At 40.4% G+C, this 17,439-nt stretch overlaps 1 protein-coding gene across 1 annotated transcript; it reads left to right on the top strand.

Annotated features, from left to right (window-relative positions):
* The first annotated feature begins 258 nt into the window (after positions 1-258).
* LOC127261412 (cytochrome P450 78A3-like) lies at positions 259-3,020 on the top strand. The gene is made up of 2 exons (XM_051289768.1): positions 259-1,310; positions 2,005-3,020. The coding sequence occupies exons 1-2, from the start codon at positions 345-347 to the stop codon at positions 2,611-2,613; spliced, it is 1,575 nt and encodes a 524-aa protein (XP_051145725.1). The 5' UTR covers positions 259-344; the 3' UTR covers positions 2,614-3,020.
* Positions 3,021-17,439: the final 14,419 nt, after the last annotated feature.

Raw genomic sequence — 17,439 nt, forward strand, 5'->3', positions numbered from 1 at the left:
ATTTTAATATTACAATCAAACAAAACCTGAATCAATTATTAAAATCATAATTTCAGATGGTTCCATCAAATGCGGGATGGGGCTGGACCCATTGTAGTACACGTAAACCAACGGTAATTGTACACAATTATAGTACGACGGTCAGCACGGAGGGAGTATCCTCCCGCTCCGCTGCTGTACAATCAATACAATAAAATATACACATAACATCAGCCCTCGCATCAGCAATCAATTCTATATAAACCTGCTCTTTGCCTACTCCATTCTCAACCAAAATCTCCTCTCCATAGTAATTTGTATCAATAATAATAATAATAATAAAAATAAAAATTAAATAAATAAAAATGGGCACGAGGCTCGGAGTGGTGGACGGCATCTGGCTCTTCCATCTTGCCTCCAATTCCAAACGCCAATCACTCAACGCTTTCTTCTTTCTTCTCCCTCTTCCATGGCTTCTTCTCGCCCTGCTCTTCTGGGCCTATCCAGGCGGCCCCGCATGGGGAAAGCTCTACTGGAAATGGAAGACTGCTCGCCCCCACGCCCGCCCCATTCCAGGCCCCAGAGGACTTCCCATCATCGGCGCCATGACCCTTATGTCGGGCCTCGCCCACCGCAACTTGGCCGCCGCTGCCCAAGCCTGCGGGGCTAAACGTCTCATGGCCTTCAGCATCGGTCAGACACGCGCCGTCGTCACCTCACACCCAGACGTCGCAAAACATATTCTCCACAGCTCGGCTTTCACGGATCGGCCCGCCAAGGAATCCGCCTACGACCTCATGTTCAACCGCGCCATGGGGTTCGCGCCCTACGGCGTGTACTGGACGACGCTTCGGAAAATTGCGGCGGCGCACCTGTTTAGCCCGAGACAGATGAGAGGCTCGGAGCAGCAGCGGCGCGAAATCGGGAAGCAGATGGTGGGCATGCTCCATTCGAGGAAAGGACGCGATGTTGATGTTCGTGTGCGGGAGGTGCTGAAATGGGCCTCCCTCAGCAGCATGATGTGGTGTGTATTTGGGAGGAGGTATGACGTCGATTGCGACGATTCTGAGCTGAGGGACTTGGTGGAAAAAGGCTACGATTTATTGGGGGAACTCAACTGGTCGGATCACTTGCCTTTCTTGGCCGAATTGGACATACAAAAGGGTCGAATGAAGTGCTCGCAGCTGGTGCCCAGGGTGAATCGCTTCGTCGGTGGGATAATCACTGACCACAAGCTCAAGCTCGAGCTGGGAGGTGGCGTTGATGATTTTGTCGACGTGCTGCTTTCTCTTGACTGCTTGTCGGATTCGGACATGACATCCGTCCTTTGGGTGAGTACGCATCACATTTTGCCTCTCACTCCTACCTGCCTTTTAAAGATCAATATTGTCACTATATACTTAGTTTATGTTTAGCTCATAACTCTGTTTATTCAGTTTTAACTCTAAATATGCTAATTTTACTCTAATTATAATTCTATTTTTCACTATTATTTTTCGAATATTCAAAATTTCTTATTATTTTAAACAAATTTTTATTTTTATAATTTAAAATAACTTTTCTTTTAAATTTAGAAAAATAAAAAACAAAATTTAAAAGTTAAAATTAAAAATTAAAAATAAAAATAAAAAATAGAAAGCAACATTATTTTTTTGTGTTGCTACAATGCAATACCAAAATTAGCGTTGGATTATAGCAACGCTAAAACAATGACGCAAGATTCTCCAAAATCAACCACCCTGGCGCCAGGTTGGAGATGGCCTTAGTATCTGTCTTCGCATCCATATATAATACTACTGCATAATACCATTTCAACTAATGTGCGAGTGGTACACAATAACTATTGTCCAAAAAACAATTAATGAGATGAGATCATAGATGCCCTTCTGCAGGCCAGCCGGCAACTTCGAATTACATACAGATAAGTCCACGCTAGCTCTCGAGTTCTTATTTAGAAAGAAATGACATACGATTCGATTGATCAATTTAATGTATAATAATAATAGTAATAATAAATAATTGCAGGAAATGATATTCCGGGGAACAGACACAGTGGCAGTGCTAATAGAATGGATCCTGGCAAGGCTAGTATTGCACCCTGACGTGCAGTGCGAGGTCCACCGAGAACTGGACAGCGTCGTCGGCGGTCGTACGGTGACGGAGTCAGACCTAACGGAGTTGAAGTACTTGAGCGCAGTGGTGAGGGAGGTGCTCAGGTTACATCCGCCTGGCCCGCTTCTGTCCTGGTCCCGTCTGTCCGTCAGAGATACGGTGGTTGACGGGTACAAGGTGCCACGTGGAACCACCGCCATAGTCAATATGTGGGCCATCGGCCGGGATCCGGACCTCTGGCCCGACCCACTGGCCTTTAACCCACGCAGATTTCTCCAGGGCGGCGCCGGAGTTGGCCTGCACGACCTCAACGACCCCCGGCTCGCCCCCTTCGGATTGGGTCGGAGATCCTGCCCCGGGAAGGCAATAGGGCTCTGCACGGTCGGCCTCTGGGTAGCTACACTGCTGCAACACTTCCAGTTTGTGTCCGCCGTCCACGTCGACATGTCTGAGGTGCTCAGGCTGTCGTGCGAGATGGAGAATCCGCTTCTCGTCAGGATCCGATCCAGGCGGGCTCCTTGATCATCATAGTATTGTGTATATATATATATAAATAGTATTGTATATATGTGCGTATATAATGTATATAGTGCTCGTGTGTATGTGTAGTTAGTTAGTTAGTTGTTAAATAAAAGAATGAAAAACACATGGAGAGTGAAGGGCAGGCACGTGAGGGAGGGGGAATGTAGGAGAAGGACAATCTACCCAACAGCGAGTACGGTCCCGCTGCCCCGGTCAACCAACAATGCCCTTGAGCGCCCTGTAGGCATCCCATCCCACATGTCGTCCATCCAGTCAAGGCTCCCCAAGACGGTCACCAAGTCGGAGCCATCTCTTTCTTGTTGTTTTGTTGTTGATACCATAGTTTATTATTTTGTATATACGTTGTATTATTATTATAAATAAATAAATGAATTGCATTATAATTTCAACAAATAACCAATACAACAGTTCTTCTTTTTATACTATTTTTGAATTACCATTTTTTTAAAAATAATAATATATTTTTTTAAAAAGTGAAAAATAAAAGAAAATTCAATGTATATCATTATTTGTATTTATTCATTCAAATATCTCATCAAATATAACCGATATACAAAATAAGATTATAATTTATTTCATAATATTAATTTATTGTTTCTATTAAAATTATCAAAATATTTATTTGATGTAATAATATTATTTTATATATTGCAAAACTGGGGCATTAAAAGGTAACAAAACTATTATATGTTAGCATGAAAAAGATTTTTCCAATTTATGGCAACAAATGGCTAAGTTCTACTTAAGTGGTGCTCCCGAAAGTTAGTTTTGTAGAGGAGTTTAATGATAAAGGGGAAATATTCATATCCATACCTATAATTGGATGATGAGTTTGTGTTGATTGTAGGAGATTGAACACGGCTACTTACGAGGATCATTTTTTACTACCATTTTTTGATCAATTTTCGGAGAAATTAAATAACTATAAGTTCTACTATATTCTAGATGGTTATTCTAGATACTATCAAATTCCAATTAATTATAGAAATAAACTGCTAGATTTGACTGCTCAGAAACATTGTACGAGTTGACAGAGCGTAACCACCATCTTCCTAGATGCTCTATTTGTGCCTTTAAATAGGGGTTGAGTCGAGCTCATTTATAAAAATTTCATTGTCATAAATGCAACCATTTTAGGAGAGCTCAAGTTGTAAGAAGTTCCTCCAAAAGTCTAGCTCGGGTGGTCAGCAGTATTTGTACCATAAGCCATGTGCTCGCCACTCCTCCCATTTACCTTTTGCACTTAGATAAAGTTATAGGTTTCAATGTTCAATTCATAGTGTAAACGTGAACTTTGATGTTAATTAATGAAATTTATGTTTCTTCACATCACCTCTCTCTTGGATGCATTAGCATAAGACTACTATCTTGATGCGCAGGGCATCAACAATGAGTAAAGGCAAATATAAGTCACTTAGTTAAATTTACTTAGAAGGTTCAGAAAGGATTACACACTAATAGGTTGAACTATGACATATTGTGAAAGCGACTTATAGGGCATAATTTGCTTAGATGAATTGACAATAGTTAGGCAGTGAACTAGTCTCTTGATTAATTAGTCACGAGTGTTGAGGAGAACAACTTGCATGACCTTTAATAATGAATTTAGAAATGAATTATTAGTACAACCATTAAGGATTTAATTTGTCTTACTATGATTACCTCTAGGCCTTAACGAACCATTGTGAATGCAATGTGACTAGCAGATAAGAATCTTACGTGATCTCTTACATGCAACACTCTCTTGTATGAAGTATGTATATCGAAAACATATTTCCATTGCAACCATCCACCACTACCTTTTCTTACCCTGAAAAATTATATTAATATTATCTATGCACATTATTGAACATCTAATCCATCGCCATCATCCTGACCTCCTGAACATCCATCTTATGCTAAGCAACCATTCTTCACCCTATTTAATAATTTCATATATTTTTTATACTTTGAATTCTCGCAATTTAAATTCTTGTTTCAATGCAATTAAATCTCAAATTTAATTTTATAAACTCTCACTATTATCCAACTTAAGTTTTCCCTCAAATTAGTGTGTTAAGTTCGACTTTGGCACTCACCAGTTAACATGAGAATTTTATATTATTTGATGAAACTTTTGAGCTACAACACAATACACATTATCTACCCATCCTATCTCACATCTGAATTTAAATAAAAAATATGTCATCATAAGACAAAAAGATTAGTCCCAACCACTTTTTTGAAGAAGACAAACATTTACTCTACATTCCATACAATATTTATTACCAAGAAACTCAAATTGCAAAGGACTAGGCCTTACTTTGTAAAACAATTGCTATCAAGTGGTTATGTGCTAAACTGCAATCCAAATTCTTTGGAGGATCATAATGATTTTATTTTCAATATAATACAATTAAAGAAGTATGTGGAGGGATTTTCCATGTTATGTGATTCACGAATTAAGGATTTGGCACCTTTTAATGTTGGCAATGGAAATCCTAATGTCGGAGACACTTGTTCAAGGATAAACAAAAATTCAGCGTGAAGAGGAAAAAACATACTAAAAATAGTATATCCTTCACAATATCATTTTTGTCCACTCCTAATAAAAAGAATAAAAATTACTTGGCGAACTCCTTGATTTGGAATGTTTTTCTAGTTAATTTTTATTGCTTTTATTTTAGTTCTTATATTATAGTCAGATTTATTGCAATCTCGATAGTCTCATCATATTTTAGGTTTAGGAATCTTTAAGCGCAATGGTCTCATTTTGTAAGGCTATATTTGCCATATTCTAACAACTGGAGCATGCATTTATGGAAAGTCACTTATTTTAGTCTCTATACTTTCAAATTTTACAAGTCCACCGAGGAGGTTTTAAAACCCCTAAAGTTTTCAATTTACTCATGTTTTATCAATCAACTATTTCACGTTCTCTTGAAATCAATTCAAAATTTGTGTCAATTTTTTTCTTTTCAAGTTTACCCAACCAAAATTTCAAGTACTTTTATGAGACACAGTGTATGTACATTCGATTTCATGGGTCCTTTGTGCATAAAACTTCCTTATCCATAGTGGATATCGAATATTTGTACCAGTGATTAAGAAGAACGGAAAGTTGAGGGTGTGTATAGATATTAGAAACTTAAATTTAAGCACACTTAAGGATGAGATGCTACCGTAGGGTACCTGATTTTATCATTTATGGATGGATATTCTAGGTATAACCAGATTTATATTGCTGAACAAGATATCCATAAGACATCATTCCGATGTCCCGGAGCCATTGACATCTTTTAATAGATTGTGATGCCTTTTGGGCTAAAAAATGCAAGTGCTACATTTCAGCGGGCAATGAACGCAATTTTCCATAACCTTATTGGAAGTTCTATGGAGGTATATATAGATGATGTATTGGTGAAATCTAGGAATTTTGACGAGCATTTGACCGACTTGCAAAAATCTTTTCGGATGCGGGCAACAATATTTAAAGATGATAGCAGCCAAATATGCGTTTGGTTTTCAAGCGGGAAAATGTTTTAGTTTTCTAGTGCAGTATAAACGAACTGAGGTAGAAACCAACAAAGAAAAAGCTATTTATATGCTTTGTCCGCCTAGAAATATTAAGGAGTTACAAAGCTTCATAGGAAAGATCAATTTCCTACAAGGAGGTTCATTGCTAGTGTTGTCATAAAAGCATTTTTGGTATTATCACTACTAAAAAAACTGTTTTCTACTACAGCCGGAAAATCGTAACAAAAAGCCATTTTTCATACAATTTGCGTATTTGCTATGCCTTCGTTACGAATTTTTTCCGTAATGTGTACTCGCGTAACAAATGTTTTTTGCCACGCCATTATTCGTAACTATTATTGTCGGTCAACGCTTCCTAATGCAAGGTTTTTGTTACCTGTTTGTTACGAATTTCCTCTCGTAACCAAATGTCGATCCTTCCGCACGTGTGTCAGAGATTTTAGTTACGATATTTGTTACGAAAGGTTGTCGCGTTACAAAAATGTTCCTGTGATTGCTTGTCATATTTGGTTTTTGTTACGAATATTTGTAACGACATTGAACCCGTAATAAAAAATATACTTTCCTATAGTCACGGAACAACCTGAAACAACAAATATCCAAGGACCACTTTTTGTCACGGTATTTCATCCTTTTGTTACGCAGAAATAGCATGCTATGAAAAATAGTAGTTACACTGCAATTAAAATTGTGCGTAACAAAATGACCTGCTGTGATCTCCCCAATACCGAAAAAAATTCCGCATACACATAATGCTATAAACATCATCATTGGCAATACTTGCAAACATTAATTTATAGTAAATAAATTAAACCCAACATTAAGCCACATGGACACCATAGTTTTTACTGGACAATCTCCATACCTAACAACCAAGTAAAGCAACCCATAAAACAAGCCTAGCAAGCACTACAACGCAACATCCTGTTCCGAAAAACGTGCTTAACAGTTCAAACACCAAACCTAATAATAAGCAAGTACGGATATCCATCAATCCATAACCATATCTTTCACCACACGAATTAAAACTCCAATGGTCTATGCATCGATTCAACATATAGTTCAAAGAGCCTCAACACAATCCATCCAAAAACAGGTACAACATACAATCCATAAGACAAACGGGGCAACTAACATGGGTGAATCGGTGGATACGTTTCAGGGGCGGCGCATGAGCTGCAATTGCCAACACAAAGATTAGTTTAAGTCATATTTCTTATAAATTTTGGAAGGCAATACAAGAAAGGTATGAAAGTAGATCCGTACGTCCTTGTAGTTCCACTCAGTAGGATCTTCACCGACGACATCGCGAAGGATAGTCGCCCCAGCAATGGTCAGCAAAATAAGGTGTGTGTCCGGGACTGAGGCGGATGTCACGAAGACCTTGACCAGGGAAAGTGTCTCACCTACAGCATCCACAAGTGCAATTTTTGAGTATATTGAGCCGTATATATCAACAGACGTTCAAACTGTATGTATAACATGCCATAACACAGACATTAGAAGTGTAAAGCTTTGCAACTAGAACAATACGAGTATGTATATTCAAACATGTCGTAAAATACATGGTATTATATCCATGAATTAGGAACCAAAGCATATTATATCCTAATTTCCTATGTGATTGCAGCTCGATCTATAAACCAATCATCCTTCAATAAACAAATGTAAACCAGCAATATCATGTACAATATAAAATAAAAAAGAAATTTTGAAGTCCTTAGATAAGTTCGAATGGGGCGAGTTACAGAAGAAGTCCTTAGATCAGATTAAGGAGGTTCTAATATCTCTGTCGGTGCTCATGTCGTCTATCCTAAATAAAGAGTTGCAATGATATATTGTTGCCACAGAGGTAATATTGAGTGTTTACTGGCCCAAGATGATGCTGTGGGAAAGGAAAGAGTAGTTTATTAATTAAGCAAGACTTTGAACAAAATGAAATCCCGATATTCCCCTACTGAGAAGAGTTGCTTGTCACTCTATCATGCGTGCATCAAATTGGAATACTTTCTGATGCTGACGAAAATAAGGGTATTATGAAAGGTGGATCTAATAAGGTACTTGTTGAAATAGGCCTGTCCTCAGGGGATAGCTTGTGAAGTGGGCTATGAAGCTGATGTCTTTTGCCCTAACTTACGAGCCTCTTCGGGCCATCAAAGGGCAGACAATGGCAAATTTCTCAGCCGAACATCCAGGGATGATTCAGCCAGAAGAGATGCCATCACCCTATGTTAGGCTGAGACCATGGCAGGTTTAGTTTAATGGGTCCAGTACATGAAGGTCTGCTGGTGTCGGAGTAGTCTTTAGTAGCCCAGAAGGGAAGAGCTAGCAAATTTCATCATAACTACCCATAGGATGTACTAATAATCACTAGAATATGAGGCCCTATTGATGGCATTGCGACTCTTAATGTCAAGAGGGGCAAATTATGTCCATATAAATGGAGACTCTCAATTAGTAATTCGCTAGGTGCTGGGAGAGTTCCGGTGCAAAGAACCAAGTTAGCAAGACCTTCTGTTTAAGGTGAAAGCATTGATTAAATATTTTGATGAAGTTACGCTGGCAAACATTCCTAGAGGAGAGAATGCGGAAGCAAATAACTTGGCACAAGAGGCATCTAGATATCAACAGAAGCGTCTTGTAGGGGCAGTGGAAGCTTGTCTGGTGGATTGGCGGATAGAGTATCTGCAAAGACTTGCGGACTTGAGTTTGGTATCTTCCAGGCAGATGAAGGACTAGTTGCTTAAGTACGTTATCCTGGAGGGAGAATTGTTCCATAGGAGGTTGGACGGGACTCCAACATGATGTTTGGGACCTGCAAAAATGAGGAAAGTGATGATGGAAGTACATGAGGGCATTGACAGAGCTCATCGGAATGGAGCAAACATGAGGTGGACTATTTTCTGCTATGGTATTTTTGGCCTACGATCTTGAAATGCTATGTGGAATATGCCCGGAGCTATAAAGTATGCTAGCATCACGGGCCGATCCGGAGGATTCTAGTGGAGGATCTGCATTCCATTGTGAAGCCATTGTCATCCAGAGGTTATTCTTTCATTTTGGTAGCCACAAATTATTTTACGAAGTGGGTAGAAGAAGTGGCATTGGTACTGGTCCGTCAAAATCACGTAATCAAGTTTATCAAAAATAACTTGATTCATCGTTTTAGGATTCCGCAGTCAATCACCACGGACCAAATGATAGTCTTCACAAGTGGATAGATGAAAGCTTTTGCTACTCAATACGGAATCAAGGTCCTGTATTCTACACCATGTTATCCGCAGGCAAATGGGTAGGTAGAGGCTACAAATAAAATATTGATAGCTATGGTGAAGAAGTCCCTGGAAGACAATCCACGATGTTGGCACAAGATACTATAAGAAGTGTTGTGGGCTTATTGTAACACGAAGTCATTAGTGACTGGAAGCACCCCATTCTGGTTGACTTAAGGGTATGATGTCATGTTGTACTTGGAGATTACAGTGTCCTCATTGCGAATATTTTAGCAGAACCAGCTATCGATGAAAGAAAATGATGTTGCTTTGTGTCAAAAGTTGGATTCCCTATCTTAAAAAATGTTACAGACTTTGAAACATGTTCGGATGAGAAAGAAACAGTCTGAAAAGAAGTTTAATAAGAATGTTTAGTTGGCTTCTTTCCAAGAAGGTGACTTGGTGTTAAAAGTCATTTTGCCAAAATATGCCATACATGCTAGGTTTGGGAAGTGGCCTCCTAATTGGGAGGGGCAATATTTGATTTCAGAAAAACTCTTAAACAAAGCATATAAAATAATAGAGCCTGATGGAAGGGAGTTCTTTATGCCTGTAAATGTAAAATATGTAAAGCGACTTTATTGTTCTGTATGGAAAGATATAGTTGATAAGCATAAGAAAAGAACTTAACATTTGTCAAAAAGAACAAAAAAAACTCCAAAGGCAAAAAAATAAAGTTCTAAAGAATAACAGTTGTCATTCGGCAACGGATGATGGATCTTGAGAAATGGTTCCAGTGGCGAAGGCTTCAAGGTTTGTTGTGGTTAGTTCTTCAACAGTTGTAGGTGATGTATTTGGAGCAAGGGTAGGAGGTGTGATTTTCATGGCTTCCATCATCAAAGGGTCAAAAGAAGCTGGGACAGAAGAATTAGTAGGGGGGTCCTCCAGTGGCGGATTACAGCTCACTCAAAATGGAGGCAATCAGATTGGAAGAATCAGTAGCTGGATTAGTAAAAGGACTTGTTCCACCGGAAGGTTCCGCCGAGTCAGTAGTTTGCAGCGACATTCAGATGGCAGCTATTTCATCCCAGGCCTCATGTAGTTCTTCAAGTCCGCGCACCGCTTTGTCCAAGTTCTTTTCAAAAAGGACCTTTTTGTGGCACAACTCGGAGAGTGAGGGGTCCAACTTCCTGGAACTTTAAAAAAAGTCCACCTTGAGAGGGATCCAATCAGCCAGGCTATGGTCTAGTTGAGCGATGTGGATCGGCAGCTCCTTTAGTCTTTGTTGCATCATTTCTACTTCAGTTCAAAGAAACTCTTGCTCTGCCAGAAGAGCTTTGACTTCGGATTCCTCCTCCACGAATTTCTGGCACTCTTTGGTGAAGGTGAAGATTTGCATACTCTTTTTTGTGTTCCAAAGAGAAGAGGCAGTCCATCTTTCTCTAGCATTCATCTCAAAGGGTGCGAAGGAGCTTTGATTTATCTGCCACATCCCCTACTTATTCAACTAGGCCCTCCAGAATGGAAAGACGGTCTAGTTTTGTAGGAGATGGAAGGAGAGTTGTTGGATGACTTTTTGAAAGCTGTAGAGACATTGAGAAAAGGTTAGTTTACATCTTCAGCAAAAAAATGTTGAAATTGAGAAAGAAATAACCTAGCACCAGATAGAAGCTCGTCACTACAACATCTTCAGTGTCCGAAGCAGACGCAGTTTCATCATCAGAGTGTTCATCTGCCAGTCACCAGATAGGTGCCTGGTTTTTCTGGCAGTAGGAAGGCATTGATGTCTGCCACTCTTGGAAGGCTGGCATGACAATATACTTGACAAGCACGATTTTATATATTCAAATACAGGGATTTTTTGTCAAAAATTAAGATGTGATGGATTATTGTGCGCGATCAGATATCAAAAATTTGATAGTTGTAGACCCTGAATCGTTTATCATAATTGTTTATACTCTTTAACTTGTGAGTTTTTCAGGTCGAACACAGGGATTTTAAGTCGCAAAGTCAAATCAAGTGTTAATCTAGCTAAAGCGGCAAAAAAACAGTAAAGAGACCCACCCAAAAGCGAGTCTGAATCTAAAACTAAATAAAGCTGCAAAAAACTAAAGAAAATAATAAAGGTGAGCGGAGGTGAGCGGGATTGGTGCCAGCAATGGGTGAGCGAGACGGACATGAGCGGAATGGCACAATATATTTATATAGATTGAGCGGAGGAGGGTGATGGAGAGGTGTTGTGTCTGAATTGTGCGTTTCTTAATGGCTAGATTATCCTTGATGAAATGAGCGAATGATACTGGTGTTTAATCAAAACATATATGTATAATATGAAAATGGCAGGACGGAGTAAGGTAATTGTATAAATCGAATCATAAGGAACTTTGATCGCTGATACTTGACCTCAAGGGAGTTACAACATGACTTCAATAACGCCCAAAATTTATAAGAAAGAAACCTTACTGTCACTAGGAATTTATGTGACCCAATAGACCACCGTCTATGCCTCATTAATTATCCCAATTTTTGTCTTAATAATGGCTTTACTATTCTGTTACCTCTTTTTAATCAAAATTGAATCTAGATCAGTAGTTAAGCAGGTTGACAAGGCTCCCGCATACTTAACTACATTGAACTACCCTAAATTTGTTTATGACAAAGAGACAAGGCTTGGATAATCGATTTTTCTGTGTTTTTTCTCAGCGATTTTGGGTTCTTCATAACTAAGATTTATATAAATGTGAAAATGGGGAAGATGTGATGATGAAGAACAAGTGATATTTCATTACTTACTACCATAATATTAAAGTTCTATTTCTAAAAAACTGTAAATCAAAGCAGTAAACTAGAACTAGGGAAGCAGTAAAGTGGTGGCCAAGGGAGAAGAGAAATCCCAACTCCCCTGGCCATTCCTGCTGAGAACTCCCTTACAGGGTTGGACCTCTCGGGAGGCAGGAAGGCAGCTAAGAGTGCGCGTAAAGAATGGTAGTATACTCCTCTCGAAGTATGTTTTACAAACAGATATTTGGCCCTATTTATAGCTAATGGAATTAGCAGTTGCGAGTAGTTGAGAAGTGGTTCCAACCGCTGAGCACTTAGGCAGTTGAAGGTAGTTATTTTGTTGAAGCAGTTTCTGGCCATAACTCCCAGGGTGCTCGCTTCGCTTGCTTCAACTTGTAGGGGCGCAGATCTTCCTCGCTCACCCAGATGGTTGGAGGGCATCAGCGCAACTGAGCGGAGTCATCTATGTTGGCTGGTAGTGGGATGGCTGCTCCGTTGTGGTTAGACACTTAGGCATTATTTTTATTGAGTTGTCATCGCTCCGATGCGGTGGGTGTCTGGGTCGTTGGCATGAGCGATGAGGTCTTCGCTGGTGGAGTGGATGAAGCTGTCGCTTGCTTCTCATGCCTTAGCTTTTTTGGACCTGAATCACCACTTAAAATGGCAAAAATTGTTAATAATCTCAACAAACCAATTTTGGATCATGCCAAGCAGAATAGGTCAATAAATTATGCCATAACTCAGATATTGTGATAGTTTTTATACAGAAATTCAAGTAATAAATAGTTTTGTTAAGCGGAAAATATGCTCATATCTGGAGTTATCAAACCTCCTAACACTGAACCTTTGTTCGTCCTCGAATAAACTAAATTGTGAGAGTAAAGAGTTATTCTGTTCACTGCAGTCAAGTATTGCCTAAGACCAGTGCCATGATTGGGAATAAGGTGAATCTCGAAGAGAAAAACAACTTAAGCATTCAAACTTGTCAGTTGATCTAATATGAGCAAAGTTATCCAGGTATCGTCTACTCTGCTCGCTCAGCGGGGACTATTTTTTTGATTAATGGAGTCTTCAGGCGAAGGGTGCAGAGAATCATAATTTTTTTTATCAAGAGTTTCAAACAAACATTGTGTCTGATCATTATCTTATTTGATTTTTGCGCACCTATGCCTTTTCAGCCCCTTTTGTAATAATAGGTCATCCCCACTTCGCTTACATTGTATCTTAAACGATATTTAAGGATTTCTCTTTTCAAGTTATCTCTTGTGAACGAAGTTGATAGACAAAATTTTGTTTGCCTTACTGAGTATGGAGAAATTGAAATGAAGGGGGCAATAATATTTACAAGTCATATGAGCGGTTACTTAGTTTAACTCAATATTCGTATTTTTGATAAAGGTCAAGGGACGATTACTCATTCTGGTGTTTGCAAGCTATCTAACTTTAATCTAGAACATATTACAAGGTTAACGCAGCGAGGTATTAAAAGGATCTCAAATAAAAACGCATGCTTCAGATTATGGTAAGCATACGGTAAAGATAAATTCCACTTGTTACAAAAAATTGTCGTGTCATTGATCATTAAACTTCTGTACAACCCTTTCCAATCTTAAAAAGTATGTACATGGGAGAGGACCCTACGTCATTTCCCTTTGCTGATCGTGGGTCCTCGTCCCGGGGGTGACTTCTTCCCCTGCTGCCACATTAGTTCTTCTATTCTTTGGAGACTCTTCACTGTATCAAGCTACTGCTCCATGTTGATTGCATTATGTTGGGTGATGGCCGCCAATGCCTTCAAAATTTCTGTTTGAGTTCCACCCAGGCTTGCAGCTTGAGTCTCCAGCGCTTCGACGCGCGACTCTAGTGCGGCGCTTGCTTTCGGCCAATAGTTAGTATCTCAGCCAAATTCCCGACATAAGAATCTATCAGTGATTGGAGTAGCAAGTATTAGCTGAGCATAGCTTCTTCGAGTTCATCCAGTCATTTTCCTAAGGTTTCAAAAGCCGCGCGGGAGGCTGAAGTACTTGCCTCCGCGGGTGTTGGTGACTGTCGCTCTGAGTCAGCTGAACTGATGTCTACTGGCTCATTCTCGCCTTCGGAATCCGGTGCTGGTTCGGGAGTGACATCCCTCAGAAAAACAAGTTGCCTCGCTGCCTCATACTCCAGTTGCTCTGCCTTTTTTTGTTCTAAGTATCTTTGGAATCGCAGCTGGGTTTGGGTCAGCGGCTTCCAGTATTTTAGCAACTTGACCAGCAGCTTCATTTTCCTCTTCTTCTGTCGCTCACGCTGTCGTTTATGTTCTAAATGTTGTATTGTGGCGAACAACTGAGCTTGCTCCTCCCTGAATTTCTTTTCTTATTCATCCTCCTCATCGTCAATGATTGTTTCGTCTGATTTTTCTGATGCCGGAGTTAGAATCTTTGCAGGTGTTCCAGTTCCCGTTGGTGTTTTGGGGCTGTAGAGCATAGGCTCTCCTTCTGCTGTCTTCATCTCTATCTCTGTAGCTCACGGGGACACCTGCAAGATTGGGAGAGTAGTTTTGACTGCCTCAACCTCGTCGCTTTCATTGACAATTTCAGCGGTTGTGGCATCGGGGACCTCGGCGGATGACTCTTTGTAAGACTCCACTGTGACGTCTATTCCGTCAATGAATTCTTCTGTGATTACGGTCTCTAGCTCCTCCTCTGATCCAGTAGAAGTAGGCTCCTCCGCCCCCGGCTGGTTAACGGGTGCGGGTTCATTACTTGGAGTTCCAGCAGTAGTTGGCTCACCGCCCCTTCCTGGTTGACGGAAGCAATTCATTGCCAATTGGACTCGCTTCATTTGGTGGCGCCCTCTCCTTCGTAGGCTCCACTGGTGAGGATCGCTTGGGCTGAGCGGTGGGTTCCCTAATAGTGATCCCATTCCTCAGATGGGAAAGCGGGATCATATCCTCTGTTGCTTCTTTCTCCACCGCTTTATTCTTCACCTTCTCCTACCTTGTCACTCACCGAGGGGGCATTGGATTTTTCCTCAGTGCCACTTTCACCCTCTGCTTCTTCTCGACTGGCTTCGAGGCGGGGTCCTCCTTCCGCTTTGATCTCTTCTCACCAGCGGCTGCCGCCAGAGCCTTTCCTCCCTTATCGCTCCTAGCCTGCTTTGCACCAAATAAATCCTCCTCTATCTCCCGAGTGAAATGGAGGGCCTCCTCCTCTTCGTCAGCGGGAGTTTCATCAGAGATAGTGCGCTCTGAGTCTGGTTCTACAGCGGCTTCCTCCAGATCGGCTTCGGGCGCCACCTCTTCTCGAACTATCTCCTCCCCGACGACTTTCATTCGTCTTTTTGGCGGAGGGGGAGGGAAAACTGCCTTCACTTTTCTTTCTTTCTGCTTGGGGATGAGGACAAACCCCTTGGACTCCAGCCAAGTTTTGTGGAAGGCCACTGGGAGCAGCGGCTTCATCTGCAAGTCCGGGGCTAGAGTGGGCAGGTCAACGCCCGTGCATCTGCATAGCTCAGTCCTTCATTGCCTGCAACTTGTCCTCCATCTCCTGAATTGGGTAGTGGTGTTCCCAACCCAGCACCCGGTTGATTTTTTGCGCCGAACAGTCCACCCATCTTCCTCGAACATATACGTTTCGGGGGCTTTCAACTTGACTCATATTTGCATAAAATTCCCTCACCAGCAATACGTCCACTAGGTCCTTGGGATTCTGTATCAACCAGGTCAAGCCCCGCTCCCTCAGCCAGTCGACGAGCGGGCCTGAGATTTTTTCGGGGTCATATTGGTTGGCTTTTAATATGTCCTTGACAACTTCAGCGGCGTCCTTCCTTGTGATCTTTTCATTGCGGAAGACCCTCATCCTTTCTCCGATTTCTTGGCGAGTGAATTATTTGTCAAGCTTCTTCAGCTCCTCATAGTCCAGCCACCAGTCGTTCATCGGATACCTCTGTTCAGCTTCTTCTGTGTATTCGAATATGAGGTAGTCTACTGGGAACTTTGGGATGAGTTTCCTGAATGGAATGGACTTCAATTCTCTGAGCTTGCCCTAGTCTTCAGTCAATTCCAATAACCTCCTTCTTCTATAGTATGCCTTTGGCAGCGCTGGTTCCACAATTTAAGCCCCCAAGGTTGTAGTCACAACATTCCTCCCGTCTGTCGATTTAATTCTCTGAATTTTTTTCTCAATCTTTTCCTCGACTTTTTCAAACTCCTTACATAACTCTTATTGCTTGTTTGGATCTATTTTTTTGGCTTGCACTGAACCTAGGGTTTTTTAGAGTTGTATCGCTTAATTCGGAAAACTTTAAATCCTACATTATAAGTTCCAAAATGGAAATAATATTCAAATAACATGCAAAAAATTCCTAAATGTCAGTAATTTGAACCCTAAGTCTTCCTCCTCACAACGAAACAAAAAACTCCAGAGAGAGTTTCGTTGTGAACAAGGGAAAAATAAATGAACAACAAACAAACATACAGGTTATTGTAAAATTGATCCATAGAAAGCAAGGATATCAGTTATTATATCTAAATCTAGTAGATAATAGACTTAGAATTACAGAAATTTAAAGTATAAAATTTTTTCGCAACAACTGAAGAACAGACAGTTTTTCGCGAAAATAATATTTGATTATGGATTATTGTGAGTCAAATTAGAGAAAATAAACTATGAAATCGAGTTTATAGACCAAGGTTAGCCTATATCCTACCTTGAATTGAGCTAAAATTAGGTGAAGGATCGAGATTTTTGAATTTTTGGTTGCGGAGAACAGGTTGTTTCTGAAGCTTCTTGAGGAAGTTACTGTAGGGTAAAAATGGAAAATGGTTGTGGACTAAGGTATTTATAGAGGACACTAGCACTTATATGGAGGGAGTGAGCGAAACGATACTTAAGTCCAATGTATTAATATAAAGGCATAAAGGAGGGTTTCAAGGCGGGTGAGCCGTTAAAGCATTACTTATAAATACCTATATATGACACACAAGCGATAATAGAAGCGGCATTGGGTGAGCGATATTACTCTTCCAGTATGTATCAGGATGAAGCAAGCGAAACGATGGTTGACTTGGGTCATGCTTAGGTTTTGAAGTAAAAAACTTCTACCTATTCTACCTAAGAGAATAATACTCAAAGCATTTAAACTACTTCGAAAAAGCAATAATCCTAGCTATCAAAGCCATAACATCTATTCTAAAGAAAGCGATAACGAAGGCTGTAAAATCTAACTATGAAAGTGGTAACAAAAGCTGTAAGTTCTAACTATGAAAACGATAACAAAAGCTGTAACTTGGCGATTTATAATATTAGGCGCTGCT

Source organism: Andrographis paniculata, unplaced genomic scaffold, assembly GCF_009805555.1.
Source record: "Andrographis paniculata isolate CXL003 unplaced genomic scaffold, ASM980555v1 Contig62END, whole genome shotgun sequence".
Taxonomy (NCBI): Eukaryota; Viridiplantae; Streptophyta; class Magnoliopsida; order Lamiales; family Acanthaceae; genus Andrographis; species Andrographis paniculata.

Bases quoted from the DNA above. Each gene is read 5' to 3' on its own strand.
- LOC127261412 (XM_051289768.1), top strand. From the start codon at position 345: ATGGGCACGAGGCTCGGAGTGGTGGACGGCATCTGGCTCTTCCATCTT. The intron at 1,311-2,004 runs GTGAGTACGCAT...AAATAATTGCAG, and splicing joins ACATGACATCCGTCCTTTGG to GAAATGATATTCCGGGGAAC.